General features: G+C 33.3%; 1 protein-coding gene across 12 annotated transcripts in view; it reads right to left on the bottom strand.

Annotated features, from left to right (window-relative positions):
• The window catches only part of mbnl2 (muscleblind-like splicing regulator 2), a 253,869-nt gene that overhangs the window by 10,538 nt on the left and 224,919 nt on the right, over positions 1–18,412 (bottom strand). For 8 of the 12 annotated variants that reach the window (XM_039745406.1, XM_039745417.1, XM_039745410.1 and 5 more), the window contains one exon: positions 15,483–15,518. The exons of 2 other annotated variants lie outside the window; for them this stretch is intronic. In XM_039745406.1, coding sequence (XP_039601340.1) covers positions 15,483–15,518 — 36 coding nt within the window. Of the gene's footprint in view, positions 1–14,548; positions 14,644–15,482; positions 15,519–18,412 lie in introns of all 12 variants that reach the window. 2 more of the 12 variants (XM_039745414.1, XM_039745416.1) reach the window with 2 other exon arrangements.

Here is an 18,412-nt window from a genome sequence, read left to right as displayed (position 1 = left end):
TACAGAAGTGAATACTACAATGTTCTGCTCATATGCTGTTTAACTTGTTGTTTGTAGGGTACTATTACTTTAAAATTCTTCCACAGCTACTGTTATTGCAACTAGAAATTATGAACAATATTCCTCCTCAAAATTCTGTTCACATGTATTATTTCATTAATTAATATTCTGTAAGATGTATATATAGTATGTTTTTATTTATTTTAAGTGCTCCATGTCCATCTATATATATATATATATATATATATATATATATATATATATATAAAGTAAAACAAACACTGTTATCCCAAAAATAAAAGAAGAAACCTCATTAAGTTAATGTATATTTTTTACACATGTAAAAGCAATGCTCAAAATAGATTTAGCTACCTTGTAAAAATGTCTTGTAAAAATATATTCATTTTTTGTTTTTTTGTGCAGTCATTCAATTTTTCTAATTCAAGCAACTCAGGCAAGCTTTTAAACAAATATCAAATGCAGTGCTGAGCAAGGAAAACAGTAAATAGAAACTTTATACATTACATTAGGTAAAGTTTTTCTCTGTCAATGAGTAGCAAAGTTACAGGATCTCATTTCCAGGATACTTATTAAGAATGATAATACACCTTTTAAAACTATGAAGTTCCTAAACTTTATTCAGGAATGTTTAAATACATAAAAGATACGGCTCACTAGAGTTCAAAATATTTATGTTTACGTTACTGAAAAAGTAAAGGGAAAAATACAAAAGTTGTTTAATTGGGACATTGGGTCACCCACCATGCGTCTTGAAAACAGACATGGATTTTACAAGTGTGTAAAACTGTATCCATCCATCCATTATCCAACCCGCTATATCCTAACTACAGGGTCACGGGGGTCTGCTGGAGCCAATCCCAGCCGACACAGGGTGCAAGGCAGGAAACAAACCTCGGGCAGGGCGCCAGCCCACCGCAGGTAAAACTGTATTGAAGGTAGTAAAGTGTGTAAACCCTTTCTTCCATAACAAATTAATTTTTTTTACTGTTGTAAGGATAGTAATGAAAATGCTGTCTCTCTATTTTTGAGCATTATTTAAGGCATTAAAAAACCACAAAAGCTCCTTGTTTTGGTATAATCTACATTCCTTATTTTAACAGGTTTCACCTTTTATTTTGTTAGTTACCTGTGTTTGTTTTTACATATTGTATTTGCTGGAAACTAAAATTAAATTGTACTATACGTAATAATGATGCTCTTTAACCCATTTCATGTATTAAATGAACTTTTTTACTTTTGTAAGGATAGTAATGAAAATGTTGTCTCTCTATTTTGTGCATTACTTAAGGCATTAAAAAATGTATATCTCAAAGATCACAAAAACTCCTTGTTTTGGTATAATCTACATTCCTTATTTTCACAGGTTTCACCTTTTATTTTGTTAGTTACCTGTGTTTGTTTTTACATATTGTATTTCCTGGAAACTAAAATTAAATTGTAATATACTGTATGTAATAATGATGCTCTTTAAACTATTTCATGTATTAAATGAACAAAGTAATAAACCGCCATCAGCAACTATGTGAAAAAACAATGGCCCCCAGTTAAATCAGCACAGATAGAGTAGGTATCTCTAATTAACTTCTTTTCCCGATAGAACAGAAGCCAGCCCTTCTCCATATAAGCTTATTATTTTGAAATCATAAATATTCAACAAGCACATAATAAAAAAAGATATTCTGAAGAAGTCAGGCTGATACTAGGCTACCAGGAATGTCTTTGTAGCCCGTAAGCCACCGAACCACTGTAAGAGTCTTACTCGCCAAATGAAAAATGTTTAGAACAACACTGAAATTTCCTAGAAGTGTAAAATAAGATGATAAGTCACAAAGAAAATCATAAAAATATCCAAATGAACCACAGAATTTTATCTCAACAAAGATTAGCATTCATAACTACACAAGCTGAAAAACAATCAACACAAATGGGCTTCTGTGCAGAGCAGCATGGCGGTAATCACTGCTGAACAAGAAGGTCATATATGCTTGTCTTTTTCACTTGCCAAGAACTTGAATGATATCCAAACCTCATCTATGGCCAGATGGGACAAAATAGATAGCATGGGTTTCATTAAGTTAGATGGAAAGCAAATACTGCTTTCCAGACTAAGAACATCTTACAAACAGTTAAAGATGATGGTGGTAGTGTGATGATGCTTTACTGCCTCAGGATGTGTGTGACTTGCCATAAATAAATGGAACATAAAACATCTGGTTATTCATGTGTGAAATGAACCTGAAGCACAGTTCAATCCTGCAGACAAACAATGATCTAAAACCTAAAAGTAAGTAACTGTTGCAATAGCTGAAAAGAAGCAAAACTATAGTTTGTCCATGGCCTAGTCCATGTTCACAGCTAAATCCAAGATAAATGCTATTGCAGTACCTAAAATAACCAGTTCATGCTTTAAAAATAAATTAAATAAGTTCTTCAGGGAAGAGTGAGTAAAATTCTCAACAGAAATGAGCAAAACTGATTTTGAATTATAAGAAACAATTTACTGCAGGCATTGCAGCTAAAAGTGATGCAACCAATCATTAAGTGTAAGGAGGCAATTACATTTTCACATATTGCCAGCTGGTGTTGAAATACATCACTCATTTAAAATATAACATACAGTGGTGCTTGAAAGTTTGTGAACCCTTTAGAACTTTCTATATTTCTGCATAAATATGACCTAAAACATCATAAGATTTTCACTCAAGTCCTAAAAGTACATAAAGAGAAACCAGTTAAACAATTGAGACAAAAATATTATACTTGGTCATTTATTTATTAAGGAAAATGATCGAATATTAGATATTTGTGAGTGGCAAAAGTATGTGAACCATTGCTTTCAGTATCTGGTGTGACCCCCCCTTTGCAGCAATAACTGCAACTAAACGTTTCCGGTAACTTTTCATCATTCCTGCACACCAGCTTGGAGGAATTTTAGCCCATTCCTACGTACAGAACAGCTTCAACTCTGGGATGTTGGTGGGTTTCCTCCCATTAACTGCTCGCTTCAGGTCCTTCCACGACATTTCGATTTCTATTAAGGTCAGGACTTTGACTTGGTCATTCCAAAACATTAACTTTATTCTTCTTTAACCATTCTTTGGTAGAATGACTTGTGTGCTTAGGCTCGTTGTCTTGCTGCATGACTCACCTTCTCTTGAGATTCAGTTCATGGTCAGATGTCCTGACATTTTCTTTTAGAATTCTCTGATATAATTCAGAATTCATTGTTCCATTAATGAAAGCAAGCCATCCAGGCCCAGGTGCAGCAAAACAGGCCCAAGCCATGATACTACCACCACCATGTTTCACAGATGGGATAAGGTTCTTATGCTGGAATGCAGTATTTTCCTTTCTCCAAACATAACGCTTTTCATTTAAACCAAAAAGTTCTATTTTGGTCTCATCCGTCCACAAAACATTCTTCCAATAGCCTTCTGGCTTGTCCAAATGATCTTTAGCAAACTGCAGACGAGCAGCAATGCTTTTTTGGACAGCAGTGGCTTTCTCCTTGCAACACTGCCATGCACACCATTGTTGTTCAGTGTTCTCCTGATGGTGGACTCATGAACATGAATATTAACCAGAGAGTGATAGAGGCCTTCAGTTGCCTAAAAGTTACCCTGGGGTCCTTTGTGACCTCGCCGACTATTACACGCATTGCTCTTGGAGTGATCTTTGTTGGTCGACCACTCCTGGGGAGGGTAACAATGGTCTTGAATTTCCTCCATTTCTACACAATCTGTCTGACTGTGGATTGGTGGAGTCCAAACTCTTTACAGATGGTTTTGTAACCTTTTTCCAGCCTGATGAGCATCAACAACTTTTTTTCTGAGGTCCTCAGAAATCTCCTTTGTTCATGCCATGATACACCCGACTCTAATTTCACCTTCAAACTAACTGCTAATCCTAGAGGTTCACATACTTTTCCCACTCAGAAATATGTAATATTTCATAATTTTCCTCAATAAATAAATGACCAAGTATAATATTTTTGTCTCATTTGTTTAACTGGTTTCTCTTTATCTACTTTTAGGACTTAAGTGAAAAATCTGATGATGTTTTAGGTCATATTTATGCAGAAATATAGAGCATTCTAAAAGGTTCACAAAGTTTCAAGACCACTGCAAGCTAAAACCTGTAAACATTAAGTGTCAATAACGGAGTCAAATCAAAAGCAAAATACTATTCAGTTCATTGTGCATGTAAAATTTGTCTAAATGCTTACATAATACATTATTATTATTATAATCCTTTAAGTCTATCAATGTTTTTTGGTCATTTTAGTATTATTTTAAAGTATCTTAAACACGGCCACTTGTTAATGTGGAAGCATAAGTAACATAAGTAGATTCTGTCGCCCCAGTAGATTTAGTTTCGCTGTAAGGTTGCTGAACAGTTAATCACAGGAACAAATAATGCAACAAAACAAATTGTGTGTATTTTAATACCTGTAAATATATATTGTATGTATTTTATATAAATATAATATATGCTGCATGCTATGTAATTGTGTATTTGTCTTTACTTCAGATATATCATCATTTTAAACAAGTATGTGGTTTGTCTACATAAAGTGGACTTGGTTACATAAATATTTTTTTTATAAAATAAACTGTTGGTTAAACTTCCAGTTGGTGGATGAGTGCATGCTCTCCCTCAGTGCAAAACTCCCTGGTGTCAAAAAACCCTGCCAACAGGTGCATGCTCTCCCTCAGTGCAAAACTCCTTGGTGTCAAAAAACCCTGCCAACAGGCATTCATCTGAGTTTCACTGGCACTATTTAACTTAGCAAATGCTTTCACTGTCCTGGTGGTCAAATTCTGTGAATTAGCAAGTAATCGCCCATTACCGTCACCCTGACTCAACTGTTAAGACAAAGGCCAAAACAAAAATACCTTTGCCTGCAGTGATGACCTTTTTCTATGAGTTATAGTGCTGCTTGTCTGGGTTATGTGTATAAATGGATTAAGAAACCAATTATCAAATAACCTGAAACAATTAACTGGAGGGGAAGTCAGGGTTTAAATAATAGAAAAACATTTTAAATTCATTTAGCATACTATGATCAACTATTTTATACTCCACATAGATTAAAAACTGTGTTGAATTAGAATTTTTTTTAAAAAAGTGTTTTACCCCTTATTGTTAAATTTAAAAAATATCTCATCTCATCTCATGTTTGCCAGCTGATTATGCAGATTATGTAGACTGAGGGCTCAGCTTTATGGTCATCAAGCATTATGACTGGATTCTAAATTGGTTGGGCCATACTAATATTGTATAATTTTAATAAGGTTTATGGCTCCTAATCTAAATTAAATGGTATCTTGAGTATAATAATAATACAAACCGGATTCCAAAAAAGTTGGGACACTAAACAAATTGTGAATAAAAACTGAATGCAATGATGTGGAGATGGCAAATGTCAATATTTTATTTGTAATAGAACATAGATGACAGATCAAACATTTAATCCGAGTAAATGTATCATTTTAAAGGAAAAATATGTTGATTCAAAATTTCACGGTGTCAACAAATCCCAAAAAAGTTGAGACAAGTAGCAATAAGCTGGAAGACCAATTAACACTAATTAGGTCAATTGGCAACATGATTGGGTATAAAAAGAGCTTCTCAGAGTGGCAGTGTCTCTCAGAAGCCAAGATGGGTAGAGGATCACCAATTCCCACAATGTTGCGCAGAAAGATAGTGGAGCAATATCAAAAAGGTGTTACCCAGCGAAAAATTGCAAAGACTTTGCATCTATCATCATCAACTGTGCATAACATCATCCGAAGATTCAGAGAATCTGGAACAATCTCTGTGCATAAGGGTCAAGGCCGTAAAACCATACTGGATGCCCGTGATCTCTGGGCCCTTAAACGACACTGCACCACAACCAGGAATGCTACTGTAAAGGAAATCACAGAATGGGCTCAGGAATACTTCCAGAAACCATTGTCAGTGAACACAATCCACTGTGCCATCCGCCGTTGCCAGCTGAAACTCTACAGTGCAAAGAAGAAGCCATTTCTAAGCAAGATCCACAAGCTCAGGCGTTTCACTGGGCCAGGGATCATTTAAAATGGAGTGTGGCAAAATGGAAGACTGTTCTGTGGTCAGACGAGTCACGATTCAAGTTCTTTTGGAAATCTGGGACGCCATGTCATCCGGACCAAAGAGGACAAGGACAACCCAAGTTGTTATCAACGCTCAGTTCAGAAGCCTGCATCTCTGATGGTATGGGGTTGCATGAGTGCGTGTGGCATGGGCAGCTTGCATGTCTGGAAAGGCACCATCAATGCAGAAAAATATATTCAGGTTCTAGAACAACATATGCTCCCATCCAGACGTCATCTCTTTCAGGGAAGACCCTGCATTTTTCAACAAGATAATGCCAGACCACATTCTGCATCAATCACAACATCATGGCTGCGTAGAAGAAGGATCCGGGTACTGAAATGGCCAGTCTGCAGTCCAGATCTTTCACCTATAGAGAACATTTGGCGCATCATAAAGAGGAAGGTGCGACAAAGAAGGCCCAAGACGATTGAACAGTTAGAGGCCTGTATTAGACAAGAATGGAAGAGCATTCCTATTTCTAAACTTGAGAAACTGGTCTCCTCGGTCCCCAGACGTCTGTTGAGTGTTGTAAGAAGAAGGGGAGATGCCACACAGTGGTGAAAATGGCCTTGTCCCAACTTTTTTGGGATTTGTAAATGAAATTCTGAATCAACATATTTTTCCCTTAAAATGATACATTTTCTCAGTTTAAACTTTTGTTTTGTGATTTATGTTCTATTCTGAATAAAATATTAGAAGTTGGCACCTCCACATCATTGCAGTCAGTTTTTATTCACGATTTGTATAGTGTCCCAACTTTTTTGGAATCCGGTTTGTAAATAAAAATAACTATTTACATAGCACCTTATCATACATTTATTTACAAGCAATTCAATGTGCTATACAAAGATTAATCAACAAAAACAAAGATATGCCACATTTACTTGGAAAATTATTATTAATTAAAACTATGATAATTTCTAGTAAGTATACTATATACAAAATCAACCATGTATTGATAAGCAAAATGTAAGCACTAAAGTGCAAAACAAACCTTCATTCTTATCAGAAAAAGTTTTCTAATTAAAATATTTATATATTACGGCACACAACAAAACAACTAGATCTAATTAACATACATAAAATAAGTTATGGTAACAGTTTAGGTACTGCAAATATGCATCTATTACTCATTTACTATTATGTAACAAGACCTTAATTTTTTTTAGCCTTCATAACACTTACAAAGCATCAGTAAAATATTTATTCATATTTATTGTAACCTACTAACAAAACTTCACTTTGGAGTGCTCTGATGTGGCTTAACTGATATTAACTTGATATTACATATTTTAAATGATCCCATGAATCCTTCATAATAACAAGTAATTTTTATGTCAATATGCCACACTACTCAGAGATGAATAACCTATCTACTGATGTTTGCAAGTATTAGGAAGACAAAAAGAAACCTTTGTTAAGGTCTTGTTACATAAAAGTAAATGAGTAATAGATGCATTTTGCAGTACCTGAAGTGTTACAGAATTTACTGAATAAGTGCTTTGCTAATATAACTGTGCATAGAAGCAATGCAGCAAGAAAGTTTTATGTGTCAATTTGTTAAAACAAAAGTTATCTTTTAAATATGGTTTCAACTCAATGCCTTGAAACCTTATCTGACACTGTTGTTGGGACACAGTTGAAATAATCAGATTTTAAATAAATTAATATATTATGGGCAACACCAATAACTTATAAATACAACAATAACTTTTAAACTTATTACAAAGACAAGGGAGCAGCTTCATATCTGTGACAATATCTGTGACAATCTGAAAAGATAAACATTGACATTTATAAAATGTAATATTTTTTTAACCTTTCTATATTTAAAATATTTCACTGCTGGAAAACTAAAATCCATAATCAATTAAAATGTTTGTTTTACTGTTCCATACAATATATCCTAATCTTTCAATATTAAAAATGATTTACAATTTTTTTTACAAAATAATAATAAAGGTAAGAATAAAAACAAACTCCTCACATCATCTAGCCAAAAATTTGTGGAGGCTAAAAAGGAGACAATAAAGGAATATTTACTATAAAAAAAGAATTGATGCCAGCTTATACTTTACAAAAATAATTCAGCAAAGTAATGAGAACACAAATGAAAGGTGGCTAAACTCTGCATGAATACCAGAATATATTTAATTAAACAGAAAACTGCAGATATAGTCAAGAGGACTCCTATACGTGTAGTTTAAACCAGCACCTTGGGGATCTCAACTTGACATTAATTTAGAGTTAATCTAATGATCTATCTTGTCTCTTCAACAATCTATAGTCTTGAAATTGCTGACAGTTAACATTTTCAATTGACTCTGTCACTGATGTCTTGTTTATTGTAAGTAATTGTATGGGTTAAACCTAATTGCCGCTAAAGTTTCTGTAATTCACAACAAACGTATGGTTTGGATTTACAGGGATGGCATGATGATACATTCTTATGACTCCAAAATGGTTCCATTTGATAATAATGGACTCTTTTAGTGCCTAATCTAATGGCGTATTCAAGATATTGACCCTTTCTTTTGTCTTTCCATTTATTCATAAGTTTAGATACTTTATTTAAAGTATGTTTGAGTCTCTTGTTTAGAATGTATTGGTGTTTGCCTAAAACTATACTTTATGCAACAGAAGCAGCCTAATTATTGACCTAGGTATTTAATTTATTTAAAGTTGTATGATACAGTAAGATACTGTATATCCTACACAAGATTAAACACCAATAATCTGCTGGAATGTACTACAGTAGTAGAGGTTGTCACAGGTGGATGAGTGCGGTCAGCAATCATCCGCCTATTTAAGGAGCTGCCGCCCTGCAATCAAGGCCGGAGTCGGGTGAGGAGGAAGACGAGGTCGGTGCAGAGGAGGCGAGGAAAGGCCCAAGTGTCAGTTGTGTGAGAAGAAGAAAGTGGCTATTGGGAGCCTGTACTTTGGGAGACTGTGGGGCTTGGTGGCGGTGCACGTAAGACTTTGTATATAGTAGAACTGTGAATAAACGTGTGATTATGGCTGAAACGGTGTCTGCCTGTATGTGTCTGGGCCGCCCTATTTCACAAGGTTAATTGGTATTATACTAGATAGCCTATTACATAAAAAGTTAATACAAATTCCTGGCTGATTAGACATTGGATACAAAAATTAAAGTGGATATTGTTGTATTTTGCACTGTTCAATTTTTGTATATATACATTTAATCCCCCACCCCCTAATGCTAATGCCCATTCCTAAAATGGGAGTAGAATTTAGAGAAACCTCTTCTAATGTTCATACAACCAAATTGTGTTACAGAGTTATGATAAGTAAAATGCTACATTTACATTTATTTAAAATAGCCTGTCAATTAATATATTTAATAAAAAGTTATTTTATGAAACAATTAATTACAATAAAACTATAGTTATTTAAAAATTAAGAAATTATTCTTTAGGTACATAAAAAATGACAAGTTAAGTCATATAATGTTCCATTCTGAATTGTTATATTTATTCAAGATGAAAGACAGGTACTGGCTCTCCACAACCATGAACTGGACAAGTGGGTTTGAAAATTAATGGGAGAAAAATGGTTCTTCAAATTTAAGCATCATGACTTTCTTTTCAGTGACTCTTAAACTTAACCTTAGCACACTTAATAGGTCTCATGTATTGCAGTGATTTCTGGCTTTTTCTGAAGACAAAATAAAAATGGATGGCAAGAAATACTTGGCTTTATACATTATAAATTGAGTAATGGTTTGGGTTTCCATGAAAAAAAAAATGCTAAATTAAAATCAATCTTAGTTAAAGCAATGAAATAGAATACATTTTGTAGTGCATTTAAAATTGTGTCAAATATTAACTAACAATAACCTTTTCTTCACAATGACAGACACTTTAGCTTCATGAGGAAAAATTTTAAAGTATGGTAATTTTCTAATACATTTGGTGTAAAAATATTTTCTAGAACACTTTCAGTGTTATATGTGAGTTACAAATGTCAAGCCCTTAACACAAAAAACAATTCCGTATATGAGACCACATATTAAGTAGAAGTTTGATTTACCAAAACAGAGCACAAACAGCAATGCAGAAAATACTTACTAATGCAAAATTCACATGTGAACAGGAATAGATGCACTTTATCCCTTTAAAATATGTTTCCTCTAAATATGCGTCTATTTTCTGTCAGAATGGATGATGGAAAATTTTAAGCCAATTATTACACTACCAAGTTACTATAACACTACTATTTTTTGATTGCTGAGTGTGTCTGCAGTTCTCTAGAAACATTATGAACACTTTTTGATGAATATCAATTCAGGTACTGGACTTGTTTTAATTCATTAACATTATGGATTAATATAACATTTCTGCCTAAAGCTGAAATGGAAATGATCTGTGGCATCTTTAAAATATGGAACAGAGTACAAGTCAGGCAGTGGGGCAACATGAAAACAAGGTCTGAAGGAAAAAGGTTAGTTTACAAACTGATTGAAAACAGGAACCTGGATGCATCAGGAAACCGCTGAAAAGCAGGCAATAAATTGAAACAGGATTAGGCCAAAGTCCAGAAGGAAAAAAGCCTACTCCACAATGAAGATGGCATTAAAAAAACATGGCTGATTAAGAAACTAGACTGAAGAAAAATACAGATTAGGAATGTGAAATGAGCAAGTGGAATGAAGCCTGTTTAAATAATCAAGCCACTTAAGCTAAAATGATCCTCAGGCAGTGAACAAGTACTTAACAGTAGCAAGCTGGAGGTATGGTAGTAGGTGGAGCATGACTGTGGCAAGGCAAACTTAACAATGGTTCATCCAGGATGCAAATATCTTGAATTCTAATTAAGAAAACGGTAATACAAAACATACTTGAATGTTTTGGAAATATCCTAATTTTTGCATTAATTCAAGATAAATCTGATCGGAACTGTACTCAAAACCTAATAAAAAAAATCTATAATTAAACAAATATAACACAAAAAAATAGTGTATTCTATATTTTGTCATGTTGTTATTTATCCAACATTCACCATCTTTTGTTGATAATCTTGCATTCAATAGCTAGTAGTACCCACTTTAGCAGCTTTGATTTCAGCCATTGGCTTTAAGGTATTTTGAAGCATTCTTTATAATGACACTGTGCAAGCATACTTGCTGCATATTTTGGGCCTAGCAGAGAATTTAAAGTCAGCACTTGTACTTGGCCATTCCATACACAGAATTCTTATCATGTGCATATTACATGACTCCCAAACTTTAGTTCATTTATAGAATAAAGTACAGAATTTGCTGTTACAATTCATAATTGTTTCTTCAATAATTTTAAAGTTCAGGCAGCATAGTAGTTCCATACCATCTCCATTCCAACACTTTGAAATTTTTAAAGTTAAAATACTGTTTTTTTGGTAATGTTCCAGAAAAATCTAGTGCCAGTTAGACACTTATTTTCTCCTTTACTGTATTTTGGATTCCTCAGAAATGTTTTTATTCAAGGTGAAATTCATTTTTCTAAGAAAATTTCTGTTGTACAGCAGTATATACTGTATTGGTGAACTAGTAACTAATTTTGTAAGAAACTGGACACTTTTTTCTTCAATTTTTGCCTAATTCCATCCATTTCTGTTACTCTTATTTGCATTAAAGACAAAGTAGGGACAATTTAATTTGTGGAATACCTTAAGGCAAAATAGTGTTACAGATTCCACCCTTTGCTATAGAGGATCAGACAGTTCCCAAAGCTGACTGAGCCACGGAAACCCATCTTAATCCACAAAAACACACATCCATCCTACTCTAAGACCTTCTCTTTTATCACACAGTGACTAAAAAACATGTCATCACAGAGTGTACTAAACAAGGGGTTTATTATGTTAGGTTAATGAAATGTTTGATTCCACATCTATAGCACACATTAAGAGTGATTTAATCTACATATAACTTTTTACTCTACCCAGTGTGTCAAAAAGTCTTTACACTTCTTGATTTTGATTAGAGTAAAACAAAAACACCAATTTGTTTAAACACATACAGGTATGATACATCACTAAACCAGTGATAAAATGGCTTTTTTAGTAGTGATCAACAAAAAAATACTTGAATTTCAAAGTCAATACAGATTAATGTAAAGTGATCTAAATTAATTACAAACTGACTGGATAAGTATTCCCCTCTTAATGTGAAACACCTACGTTATTACTGGCACAGTTAATTGGTTTTAGAGGCCACATAATTAGTTATATGGATGATTGAATAGTACAAGTCACGAAATGGATACAAGAAAATATCCAAGTCTTCTGAATATCCCATGGAGTACAGTTAAATCAATAATTAAGAAATGGAAAGAGTGTGGCATAGATATAAATCTGTCTAGAGAAGGCTGTCCACAAAAACTGAGTTATTGGACAAAAAGGCTAACGAAAACTCTGAAGGCTACAGTGACTAAGACTAAAGAGACTATGCATAAAATAACTGTTGCTAGGGTACCTCGAGAATCTAAGCTTTACAGAAGGCTGACAATGTTCCAGTCAAACTGGAAATTTCTATGATATTTCAGCTAGAGTTTGCCATAAGGTACAAGGGAGACTCTAATGTCAGCTGTAAGAAGGTTCCATTGCCTAAATAAACCAAAAATGAACTTTTTGGGAATCAGATTAAACACCATGTCTGCACATTATGAAAAATACAGTATCCCCAACATGAATCATGGTGGTGGCGGCATAATGCTATGGGGATGCTTCTCTGCAGCAGGCCCTGGAAGGCTTATGAAGGTGGAGGGTAGTACTAGGGTGTTGTACCGTGTTAGCCATTATGAATGTAGAGAGAAAAGTCAAGCAAAATGACACCTTTAATTGGCTAACTAAAAAGATTACATGCAAGATTTCGAGGCAACTCAGGGCTCTTCTTCAGGTAGAGGGCAAAATGAATGCTACAAAATACAGGGAAATACTGGAGGAACTCTTGATACAGTCAGCAAAAAACCTGAGCCTTAGGAGTAGATTTCTTATCTAGCAAGACAAGACTCTAAGCTTAAAGCCAAAGCTACATAGGAATGGCTTAAAAATAACAAAAATAAAGTTTTAATTTAATGTCCAGATATGCAAAGTTGACAGGTTTATCTGCATAGTCTCAAGGCTGTAACTGCTGCAAAATACTAAATACTGACTTGAAGGAGGTGAACACTTACAAATTATATGAAATTAACTGCAATAAAATATTAATTAATCTGTAGTTAGTTTAGACCACTGCACAGAGATCTGTGTTCACTTTGACAGTAAACAGACTTTTTCTGGTTGTTTCAAAAATCCAAACTAAACACACTGAGATTCAATGTTGTGTAACAATACAAAATGAAAACTTCTAAGGGAGTGAAATGAATAATTCTGAGTCAATTGTTACATTTTAAAAGTGTGAGTTTAAATCTTTCATTGGATACATACAAAGGGTGTTTTCAGATTGGGAAATCCTGCTTTTATAAAGGATCTCTGACAGAGTGCTGCTTATTTTTGTGGTTCACATACTTCAGACTTCTTCCAAAAGACAATGAATGCTGGATTGATGTTTTCAAAGTAGATGTGAAGAGGAAAAGATTTGTATAGAATTTTAAAAAAATATATCAAGTTTTTCTAAAATATAGAGTCCGATAAAGATCAAATCACATTTTAATTAAAACAGGAATGCTAAGAATTGAATATAATTAATCTCATGATTATATATTACAGCAGATATGCAATATTTGGTTTTACATTTAAAAAAAGTCTTTTTTTTATTTTTACTGTCTTTCATATGTTTGTTTCCTGATTTAAATCCTCAAGCATTACACGAAATAATATTTAAATGTATTGCTGTTGTATCCAGGAATAGTGATTTTTTTTTAAATAATCAAGTTTACAAGAACACAGAGGTAGTTGCTGCTGCAGACTTTATTGTGACATGCCAATGAAAGCTTGAAATATTGCAGAGCTGCATAGCTTAGTAGAAAAGCTCTCCATTTCTATCTCAGCCTTACCCCACCAAGGAAAGCTTTAATATTTACTAATGTCAAACCTATAACTTTCATTAAGAATAATCATATTTCAAGCAATATTTCTGAAAATATTCCCTCATTATAACTGTATTTTTCCCAACTAACTATACTTTGGTAGATTTTTAGTGAAAACACTTTCTTTGCAGGTGTAGAGGGAAACTTGACATTTAAAAAGTAAAACATGCAAAATAAACAAAGATAATGCAACACAACACAACTACCATTTGCAAATGTTAGAACTCTAAATAAGTGCTCTGATAACTGAAAAAGAAAATTCTCAGAGAATGAGAAATCATTCAGAAATATGAATAAGAAGAAAAACTCATAATCTGCTAATTGTCAGTACTTATTTAGAGCTCAGGGACTTATGAAAGAAAGCTTTAAAAGGGGCAAACCTGATTGGCTGGTGCTGTTGCGGCGTAGGGGACACTTGTGGCAGGAGTTGTTGCTGCAGAGACAGTAGCAGGCGTAGCACTGTACATCATGGGTACTTTTCAGGAAGGGAACCATGGAAGCAATGAACAGGTAGGTGTAGCATTATGGTAACCATGGCAACAGGTGAGGTATTTTTTGCATGGTGAATATTATAGAGCAGCAGGCCATCATTAGGTTAGACCAGCAGATGGCATGCAATCACAATGCAAAGCAAGAAAGCATGGGAGAAAATAAAAAAAAGAGGAAGAAAGCTGATTACAATCACAATTAAGGAAATTTATAAACACTATCAGTGATTCCCAGAGAAACACACAGAAGAGCTTACAAAATCTCTAGTACCAAATGTAAACATTTTGATTAGTTAAAAATGATGTGTTTATTTTTTTACTTTTAAACACAACTTTTAAAGTAATTTTACAATAAATTCAATTAAATTTTATACAATTGTAATGTTAGGCTACACTCCTCTGGGAAACTGATAAAATTTCCTAAAACGCAGTGCACAAGAAAAGGCTTATTACTTAATATTACATATCTAACTTGCCTCTCATTTCACAGAAACAATAACATTTTCTGTTTAACTATTTTTACCTTATGTAAACAACTAATATAAAAAAAACACAAAAAACAAATAAGAACAATTACAAAATAAACTGAATTATAACAGTGGAAAATAATGCCAGCAAAATATTAGTGAAGCAAAACAGATCAGTTGAGCCAAGTAAATAAAGCACTTCCATTCTTACAGATGAATTAAAATTTCAACTGTTAAATTATAACAGATACAGACTTTACCAACTAATTAAACACTGCTAAGCCTATGTTTTCCCTTTTTAAGACAACTGTAAGAGATGAATAGTTCTGTTATATCAGAAGAAGAAAGGAGGAACCTACCAATGCTGGTGGCAGGTGTCATGCACAACACAGATCCTGTATATCATGCAGTGAAAAGTGAATAGAGGTTAATAAAGGGGAAAAAACAGTTAGCTGGCTTTTAATTGGCATGCCATCATCTTAAAAGATATTAATAACATGTGTTTGGTTCATTGGCAGTCTCTAAACAATAATACTAATTAAACAAACAAAATTAAAAGTTAAAGAAAAAATACATTTTAACTTAATGTATTAACCCCTTTTGGTATTCCTATTTTCAAAATTTTTAAATAAAAAAATGCATCTTGTTTTCACAAAAAAAAGTTTAGAATAAACATTATGGTAATATTTTTCTTTATATGTATTTAAAGAAAGACATTGAATAAATACTAAATGTTGTTAAAAATTTAATTAGCATTCCATTCATAACATTTCAAGATTATCCTCTTGACAGGTACCGGCAATACATGATGCTTCAACTATAATTCAAAAAAGTTTTCACTAAAGCGTAATGCATAAATATACATAAACAGAAAAAAGTATATCTATTAGGAATGATCAGCAAAACTAGTCACAAACTGACACTAAGGTCTTTATCCAGAGATCCATATTTAAAAAGAAAAATGATCTGAAGAGTACTAGCTTTGCTTACATATGCAGTATGACTTTCTGTGTGAAAGTGATCTAAGTGATGAAATAATAATAGATGTAATCACCTGTATACAGGCTATATGTATAAAAGTAAAGAACAGCAATAATTTCATCACTATTAAAAGTGTGCATCGGATACAAAGAGAAGGCCATTATTCTACCTTCTTTATTACTTGGGGGTAAAAGATAAATAGGTGTTTTGAAACATAAAGAAGGGGTAGTCTAAACTAATTAAAAACACTATACCTAGTGCAAATGAATCATTTCAGCTATAAATAACCTTAAGCTATTACAAAAAATGAGAAATCATTTTATGTATTATTCTAGTCAACACTTGCATGTAGCAATTCACATGACAGTAACAAAATATGAAGGCCAAAATTTCAACTGTGTATTTTCATCAATACAATTTCACTTGCAACAAAATGTACTTTTTCTACAAAATATTAGGTAACAGTGGAAGTTGATATTGAATAACTGCGTTACAAATTAACGGAATATCTGTTTTTAACTTAATAACTTGACCATGAACAAGTAAGGAAAAATACGACAGTACAATAAACATGCAAAAGTCCACCCCAAGTTATATCATCTTATTTAAGACTTTGGCCAATTATCAGCAAGTGAAACTATTATTTAAACAAATAGATACTATTATGATGTTTTTACTAATAACTTAGTGGTAAACAATCAGAATATCAATGTCAAATTCAAGTCCTTAAAAGATTACAAGGATATGTATACCGGTAGGTCAAATTATGTTAGAACAAAGTACTCTGGACATAAAAAATAATTTGGTGCCTATAGGGTGGTTAGTATTATTAGACAAGGTTCAGGGGGAAGGGGGTCAGGGGACCCCCTCTGTGTCCACAGTGTGCACCATTTGAGTTACATAAATGGCACCCCTCAGCCCCCACTACACACGCTCTTTAACTTTCATAAGTGGCACACCTCAGGTTACGTTGCTTAAGGAATTGACCATCTCTCTCTGGCTAAAGTCTGCTCTTTTCTGAATCAATCTTTTGTTCTAACCTGGAAAAGTTTTACATAAAAAGATCATGATAAAAAAGTTTGAGGATATGAAGATCACATTCATAAATAAAAATCACTGGATATATACATGTATATATGTATAAATTTGCAAGCACAAAATTCCATGACACGTACAAGTGCAACAATTTAATTTCTTTTAAGGTTATAGTGTGTTCATAGGATTAAATCTCTGTGAATTTTTTAAATATGTTGAAAACTGGTTAAGTAGCATAAACACGAGCAAAGCTTAGTAGCTAGCACTTTTGCTGAAGGGTGAGCCAAATATTAATCCTCAATCAGTTTAATGTGTTCATAAAAGTCAAACCATTCCTCAATAAATCTGGAAATTAGTGAGAGTTTAGCTGCATCAAACGTCTAGCTCTGCAAGTACAGCTGAAATCAAATTTGATTGACAGTTATCCTGCCCTTACGTATGTCCACAATGTCTCAGGTCAGCAGCTGTAAGAGTGACAACTGACGAGTAAACCAACTGACAGAAACGTGCAATCTAATTGACTGTTCAATGGAGTTCCTGAATTAAGATTATTTGGGCGAAGTAATTAAGAAATATGCATGTTTTGCTGCTTTTTAAATGAAAAATACCTTTGTTGTAATTAATTTTGCAGATAAAATAGACTTTACTGTAATAAGGTTTTTAATATTAGTTCTACAGGAAATTGGGTAGGACCAAAAAAAAAGTTAAAATGACAATTTCCTTAAAATGGAGTTCATTCTGCAAATAAGGTTCAAAGAATGCCAAGAATACATCAAGGAATAGGTCTTTTCCTATGATAAACATTCACATTTTAAGTTCTCCTTTAGGAAAATTCTGAGAAATAATGGCTATCTTTGAATGTTGACTAGAGGAAAATCCCTACCCTGTAACAACTAAATAGATTTATGCTTGCATATACAAAACAGCACTTTAATGCAATAAGATCATGTGGAAGCAATGTGATCTGCATAATGATATCAAAATTGGAGTTATCTGCCCACAAATTAAATGTTATGCTTGATCAAAACAAAGCATTTCATTTGACCAAAAAAAAGCACATCCTATATTGGTAGGATGATGATCTGGACTCATTTTGTTGCCTTTGAATTTGTATTTGCTGTTTTTGAGCTATCTATCAATTTACATTTTATCTGAGCATTATACAGGAAAATGTTAGAACAGTATTTCAAACACTATAGTAATATTTGATCATACAGCAGAACTATAACATAAAAGCACAAAATAGCAGAATGGCTGAGAAAGAATTTCAGGT

This window comes from Polypterus senegalus, chromosome 2 (genome assembly GCF_016835505.1).
Source record: "Polypterus senegalus isolate Bchr_013 chromosome 2, ASM1683550v1, whole genome shotgun sequence".
In the NCBI taxonomy this organism is placed as follows: domain Eukaryota; kingdom Metazoa; phylum Chordata; class Cladistia; order Polypteriformes; family Polypteridae; genus Polypterus; species Polypterus senegalus.
Note: the sequence above shows the minus strand (reverse complement) of the source record. Positions and strands in the feature narration are given on the sequence as shown.